The 7,903-nt window shown below is 39.7% G+C and overlaps 1 protein-coding gene across 2 annotated transcripts in view; it reads left to right on the forward strand.

The window, feature by feature from the left end:
• Window positions 1-2,510: 2,510 nt before the first annotated feature.
• The window catches only part of LOC125890824 (cell surface glycoprotein 1-like), a 26,370-nt gene continuing 20,977 nt past the window's right edge, over window positions 2,511-7,903 (forward strand). For both annotated transcript variants that reach the window (XM_049579640.1, XM_049579641.1), the window contains exons 1-3: window positions 2,511-2,721; window positions 5,843-5,914; window positions 6,379-7,857. In XM_049579640.1, the coding sequence (XP_049435597.1) occupies window positions 2,661-2,721; window positions 5,843-5,914; window positions 6,379-7,857 (1,612 nt within the window). In that variant the 5' untranslated portion in view covers window positions 2,511-2,660. The remainder of the gene's footprint in view (window positions 2,722-5,842; window positions 5,915-6,378; window positions 7,858-7,903) is intronic.

Here is a 7,903-nt window from a genome sequence, read left to right on the forward strand (position 1 = left end):
AAAAAGTATTTGATACAAAATACCCCTCAAATAAATGTATCAAAATAAAATACAAAATACTGGTGCCAGAAAATGTATCAAAATAAAATACATGTATTTTGTATTTTCAAATACAGAAAATACTTTTTTCTTTTTCTTTTTAGCAGCGACCCGCAGCTCTATAGGTCACTCTGTCGGTCGGTTGGTTGGTTGGTCGGTCCACAAAGCTTTTCGTGAATAACTCAAAAAGTCCTTGACCAAAAATGCTCAAAATTTGCATACTGTAACTAGAGACCACAAGTAACTATGCCAGAAAGAATGCCCACGATTCGTATATAGGTGGCGCTATACCAATCGATTCAAATCTTCTTGTGAATAACTCAGAAAATCCTTGACCAAAACTGCTCAAAATTTGCATACTGCAACTAGAGACCATGAGTAACTATGCCAGAAAGAGCAACCATGATTCATCCATTAATGGCGTGATAGTAGCAAATTTGGTCATTTGTAGCATACTCATCCCAAGCATCAACCACAACAACATACGATTTCCTATGTTATGCACAGTCCAGTAAAACAGACCACGAGGTCATTGAATAGATGATGATAAAAAACAAAGGGGTGATGTCAGTCTATCATAGAACAGCGTGATATGTTGTCAAGATACTGACCGTGTTTTCAAACACAAAATATTTCTGGTTTCGCCTTTATTCTTAAAGACAATATTCTTACCAAGCTGTTTACACAGCTGACAAAAATGAATATTCCACTAACATTCCTGTTTCTCCAATAAGCGTGCCCTAACACGATTATCACGTCAAAATGTGGAAGAGTGTAAAGGCTGTTGCTTGTGCCAGGATTTTTATTTAAAGTTTTCCGCAAGTAATAGACTATTCCACCATGTGAGCTTCTCTCTGTCATTTGTTTAACCACCTACTTGAAAAGATCGGTGTTACAAAATTTGCACATATCCAAAAACCGGTTCATATGCAGATCTCTCATAATGTTTAAAAGTAGGTGTGTTTCTCCTTCCGACGAGAAACGTCGGGTTTTCTTTTGGGCTTGCATTTCTACACCAGCCTGCAAAGTGCTGTCAAGTTGATTTGTGTACAACGTATTCATGACAACGCACAGAGCTGAACACAGACAGGTAAAAGGCTATGTCACAAACTGTGGCACAAACCCCAACTGAGACGTATATTATGACAAATCCCACGCATTAATCAGAAAATGCTACATTTGGAATAAGGCCATATTTGGAATTTCCAAACTAAATGTGCTGTTACAGCACTGTTAAATATAGTTACATGCTGTATCAAATTCAAAATAATTTCATATTAAGAATAATTGTGGAATATTAGTGTGCACATCAGCATACCCATTATTGTCATAGAAAAAAACAAAACAATAGCAACGCTTCATTAAAAAAGTGCTCCTGGGTGAAGTGCATAACAGTGCATTAGACCCTAAAATGTTCTCACTAAGACTGACTCCTTTCACATGACACAAAGTGATCTTGATTCATGAGCTGCATTAAACACATATTGAAGTGAATGAGTCTGTGTGATACTGGTGTCCCTCTAGGACTCAGGACCTAAAGCACTTCATAATTATTGCAAACACCATCACCAACAGGAAAGTGCAATGGTGACATCATTGTGGCTGGTGTTGTGGTCTGTCTCACACATCTACAAAAAACGATAAATGATCTTATATTTGTACAGCGCTGAGCAAATGTTTTGACGCATGCAAGCTTGATTTGACTGTGTTTGAACCGAGCAACTGTCAGATGAGCCTTTGGGCATCAGGTGGCATTGACTTTGAGCTCTATTGGCCCAACATCATCAAAGATAAGCACCGGAAAACTTAATAAATATGTAATTTTCCTGACCTTAAAAAAGGTATATCAGTGACAGAACTGAATAGGCTGACTCGTTACAGTAGAAGGCTGTAATACTGTTACTTTTCCCAGTAATGGATAGTGTGACAAATTACAAATAATGTTTGAGTAATAATATTGTAGTCACCCCAAAAAACAAATAACTCCTTACAGCCTTACTTTTGTTGTCAGCCAAAGAACAAATGAAGACTGAGGCTGGATATATGATGGGTGAAATGTTGCACTGATGCTAAGTTTATCAGACACATCCTTGGAAAAGTACCGGGTAGGCAACAAAAGTCTCTTGGGTAAGAGGCACACATGCGTCTGAGGAGAAACAACGCTGTAACAAATTTTGTAGGCTGTAAAAGTAATACAACGACTTGTAGCCAGCCAATATTTGTATGTTATTTGTTGCTGAAAAAAAAGCCCAACACTGGACTTCCATAACACATCTTTCATCTTGTGTGTTTTATCATTTGATGAAAGTGTTAACTTGTGAAAGTTTAAGCTGCCTTGTTTCACATTTGGAACCCAGATCACATTTTTATTTACATGTCTATCAGCATGCATGGCCTCAGGTCTTGGTTTTGTAGATGCAAGTGTATAAAACAGCTGGTTCTTCTCTAGTTCGGCTCACAGGAAGGCTGCTGTCATTCAGACAGTCAGAGGGAAATTAATTCTGCAGCAGGTTTGCTACAAACTATTATTATCCAATTTTTCTTTTTTTCAGTACGAGTCTAAGTCATCTCCTCCCTGTCAAAGGATTTGTACAACCTTTAACATCTGCGACATCACCACCATGAAGATGCTAACTGTGTCTGCACTTCTTTGTGCATTGCTGGCTCTGACCAGAGCTCTCCGTGAGTATTTCCTGGCAGTGGTGGAGCGTAATCAGGGATGGGCAGTATTTCTATTACTTGTATTTAAAATACGTATTTCAATTACATTTTAGTATTTTGTAAATTGTATTTGATAAGGCTGAAAAAAGCAAATGTAATTTGTAACAAGATACCTTTGAGTGGAGTAATTTTTTATTTAAAATACTCAAAATACTTTCTCCACAAATCAAATAACAAAAAAATGGCTACACATTCTTATAATATTGGATGTAACAATATTTTTTACTTATTTTTTTTAAAAAAAAGATTTTATCTATATGTTTTTTAAACTTGGGCCATTCACTGTGCCCTTCAATGACGTCATGGTTTGTTTTACTGGACTGTGCATAACATAGGAAACTGTATGTTGTTGTGGTTGATGCTTGGGATGAGTATGCTACAAATGAATTGCCTCAAAGTTGTCTGACTCTAAACCTGAATCAATAAATATTATTTTAGGGTAGCCTACACCAAACTGTGAGAAAACAAGCCCAAATTTGCAAAAGGTGCGACCAAATTTGCTACTATCATGCCATTAATGGATGAATCATAGTTGTTCTTTCTGGCATAGTTACTCGTGGTCTCTAATTGCAGCATGTAAATTTTGAACATTTTTGGTCAAGGACTTTTTAAGTTATTCACAAAAAGATTTGAATTGGTTGGTATAGCGCCACCTATGGACGAATCGTGGGCATTCTTTCTGGCATAGTTACTCATGATCTCTAGTTGCAGTATGCACATTTTGAGCATTTTTGGTCAAGGAGTTTTTGAGTTATTCACGAAAAGCTTTGTGGACCAACCGACCAACCGACTGACAGAGTGACCTATAGAGCTGCGGGTCACTGCTAAAAAGAAAAAGAAAAAATGTATTTTCTGTATTTGAAAATACAAAATACATGTATTTTATTTTGATACATTTATTTGAGGGGTATTTTGTATTTTGTATCAAAATACATTTTGATGTATTTTTGCCCATCTCTGCGTGTCATTTACTGAAATCCTGTACATGAGAACAGTTCTTGATGTAAATGTATTTTACTGGAGTATTTTCATTTTCTGCTAGTTTAAATTTGACTACATTTCAGAGTGGAATATTGTACTTTTGAATGCACCACAATTATCGCTGGACTACAAGATTACAATGTTGCTTACACATGAAGCATCAATGATTATCCATCAATGCAAACAAATACTGTATAAAGGGCCGTTCTGGATTTTAACACTACATTTTATACTTCATTTACATTTTGCCAATAATACTTCTGTACTTTTACTTACATAAAACATAGAATGCAAGACTTTAACTTGTCACAAAGAATTTATTGATTTTGTTTCTTTTATTGAGAGAGATGATTCAATGTTCTCACAAATAAGCTCATATTTGCATCTTTGCTGAGATCAATGAGAAGATTGAGTTCAGTTGCACTTCTTTAAGCTAAATATGAAGCTACAGTCAGAAGCTAACAGCTTCATAGTTAACAAAAATGATGTTTAATTAAAGATCAGAGTTCTTCTTTCATCACTGCTCACTGGTGTGTCAAACTGTCCATCCTCCTGCTAAGCACTGAACGATTCGGTCAACGAATCTTTCGAACAAATCTTTTTAATGAACTGATTCTAGTGATTCAGTAACATTTAAAGAACTGCTTTGCCCATCACTAGCTCACACAGGAAAATAACAGTGGGCCCTTGAGTTAAAGTCCACTGTTTGTTTGACCCATCCACCTCCCCACCCACACACCCTTTGGGGACTTCACTTTATGGTTTTTGCCAGCAGTGTTACAAACTGCCGCCAGCTGCTGCATTTCATAATGTCACAAAACATGCCTTTGTGCATTGGTATCATACATGGACGTCCACTGATGTAGCGGTGGCATTTTAAAACTTGGGCTGTTGACTGATCCTGAATTGATGCTGCTCTGTTTGTATTCAGCACGTTCTCATCCCAAGTTGTCACATATCGCCGCTCTATCAGTGGCCTTTCACCTCCATGTATGATGCTCTAGGTATACTTCAGCATTTCCTGTTGACGTTCCAGGAAGCTGCAACAAATGCCAGGATGTCAACAAAAGCACATGGTTAGGTTCAGAAAAAAACCCCTCATGGTTTGGCTTTGGTTTTGGTTTTGGTTCTATATTCTGACAGGAAGTGAATACTGGGCTCCCAGGTGAAAGTCCAAGGTTTTTTTTTAGAATCATCCACCACCCTTCCGCCCACCGTTTAGGGACTTTCTAGTTCCTTATATTTGGTCATTACCTGCAGAGTTTGAAGCTGACACCTTCCAGCTGCGAATCAGACCACTACCACAGGTGCTGTATGGCTGCATTATGAACTGACGCCACCCACTCCTGTGTCATACTACTGTGACAGGTGCCGTCCAGTGGCATATCGTAACTATACGAAAAGTTAAACGCAGCCAAGTTATGAACTGATGCCTCCTGGCAGTGCATTATACTGCCGTGAAAGGTGGCTTTGAGAAAGGTGTCTGTATGCTAAATACTGACAAAATGGTGGTATTTGACGACTTCTGGCATATTATACTACAGTGAAAAGTACCGTTGTGCGTCAATGTCAAATGCCCAGATCATTGACACAGTGGTGATATTTGATGGGTTGGAAATGAGAGATGGCTGGAGGGTTACTTATAAAATGTAGTCCACTAAAGATAAGTAAATACATGCCCTACAATGAAATTTGTAACATATTGTAATAGATAACTCAAACTAAGTAAAGTATTCTAAATAGTTTGGATTACTTTCAGAATACTCCAATACTTCATTTAATATTTCATGTACATTTTGCAAATAATACTTTTGTACTTTTACTAAAATATACTTTTGATGCAGCACATTCACTTGTAACTGAGTATTTATTGATTTTGTTACTTCTACTGAAAGGAATAGTTCAACATTTTCATAAATAAGCTCATATTTACATCTTTGCTGAGATCAATGAGAAGTTTGAAGTAAGTCACATATCTGTAAGCTAAATATGAAGCTACAGTCAGAAGCTGACAGCTTCATAGTTGAGAAAAATGATGTTTAATTAAAGATCAGAGTTCTTTCATCACTGCTCACTGTTGTGTTACAAACTGTCCATTTAGCTCTTAAAGAAGAAGAGAAGGAACCTGGGAAACTTACTGTAATCGATCCTACAGATCCTTCAGCACCATCAGGTTGGTAGACACAGACACACACATATATGTATGAATAGGCTGGAGGGTTACTTTCAAAATGTATGCCATTACACATTACTGAATACATGCCCTAAAATGTAATTTGTCCTGCATTCCATTAGATTACTCAAACTAAGTAAAGCATTCAAAATACTTAGGATTATGTTTGGAATACTTCAATACTACATTTAATATTTCATGTACATTTTGCCAATAATACTTCCGTACTTTTACTACAATACAAATACTTTAACTTGTAACTGAGTTTTTACTGATTGTTACCTTTACTAAAAGGAATGGTTCAACATTTTCATGCATAAGCTCATACTGGCTTGGACATAGATGAGAAGATTGATGTGTCTTTCACCACTGCTCACTGGTGTGTCAAACTGTCGGCCCTACTCTTTCAGAAGCAGAAAACATTTCTGTGATAGTGGAACTTTCTATATTCCTAACACATCCAGGTACTGCTCCTGAAGATCCAGCTCCTAAAGATCCAGCTCCTGAAGATCCAGCTCCTAAAGATCCAGCTCCTGAAGAACCAGCTCCTGAAGAACCAGCTCCTGAAGATACAGCTCCTGAAGCTACAGCTCCTAAAGATACAGCTCCTGAAGAACCAGCTCCTGAAGATACAGCTCCTGAAGATACAGCTCCTGAAGAACCAGCTCCTGAAGAACCAGCTCCTGAAGATACAGCTCCTGAAGCTACAGCTCCTGAAGAACCAGCTCCTGAAGAACCAGCTCCTGAAGATACAGCTCCTGAAGAACCAGCTCCTGAAGAACCAGCTCCTGAAGCTACAGCTCCTGAAGATCCAGCTCCTGAAGAACCAGCTCCTGAAGAACCAGCTCCTGAAGCTACAGCTCCTGAAGAACCAGCTCCTGAAGATACAGCTCCTGAAGCTACAGCTCCTGAAGAACCAGCTCCTGAAGAACCAGCTCCTGAAGATCCAGCTCCTGAAGCTACAGCTCCTGAAGAACCAGCTCCTGAAGATACAGCTCCTGAAGCTACAGCTCCTGAAGAACCAGCTCCTGAAGAACCAGCTCCTGAAGCTACAGCTCCTGAAGAACCAGCTCCTGAAGATACAGCTCCTGAAGAACCAGCTCCTGAAGAACCAGCTCCTGAAGATCCAGCTCCTGAAGAACCAGCTCCTGAAGCTACAGCTCCTGAAGCTACAGCTCCTGAAGATCCAGCTCCTGAAGAACCAGCTCCTGACGAACCAGCTCCTGAAGAACCAGCTCCTGAAGATACAGCTCCTGAAGCTACAGCTCCTGAAGAACCAGCTCCTGAAGATACAGCTCCTGAAGAACCAGCTCCTGAAGATCCAGCTCCTGAAGCTACAGCTCCTGAAGCTACAGCTCCTGAAGAACCAGCTCCTGAAGATCCAGCTCCTGAAGAACCAGCTCCTGAAGAACCAGCTCCTGAAGAACCAGCTCCTGAAGATACAGCTCCTGAAGAACCAGCTCCTGAAGAACCAGCTCCTGAAGAACCAGCTCCTGAAGAACCAGCTCCTGAAGATCCAGCTCCTGAAGAACCAGCTCCTGAAGAACCAGCTCCTGAAGATACAGCTCCTGAAGAACCAGCTCCTGAAGAACCAGCTCCTGAAGAACCAGCTCCTGAAGATCCAGCTCCTGAAGCTACAGCTCCTGAAGAACCAGCTCCTGAAGAACCAGCTCCTGAAGATACAGCTCCTGAAGCTACAGCTCCTGAAGAACCAGCTCCTGAAGAACCAGCTCCTGAAGAACCAGCTCCTGAAGCTACAGCTCCTGAAGAACCAGCTCCTGAAGAACCAGCTCCTGAAGCTACAGCTCCTGAAGAACCAGCTCCTGAAGAACCAGCTCCTGAAGAACCAGCTCCTGAAGAACCAGCTCCTGAAGATACAGCCCCTGAAGATGAAGCTCCTGAAGATGAAGCTCCTGAAGAACCAGCTCCTGAAGATACATCAGGTTGGTAGAGGCCCACACACATATATATACACTGAACAAAAATATG

Source organism: Epinephelus fuscoguttatus, linkage group LG6 (assembly GCF_011397635.1).
Source record: "Epinephelus fuscoguttatus linkage group LG6, E.fuscoguttatus.final_Chr_v1".
NCBI classification, from domain to species: Eukaryota; Metazoa; Chordata; class Actinopteri; order Perciformes; family Serranidae; genus Epinephelus; species Epinephelus fuscoguttatus.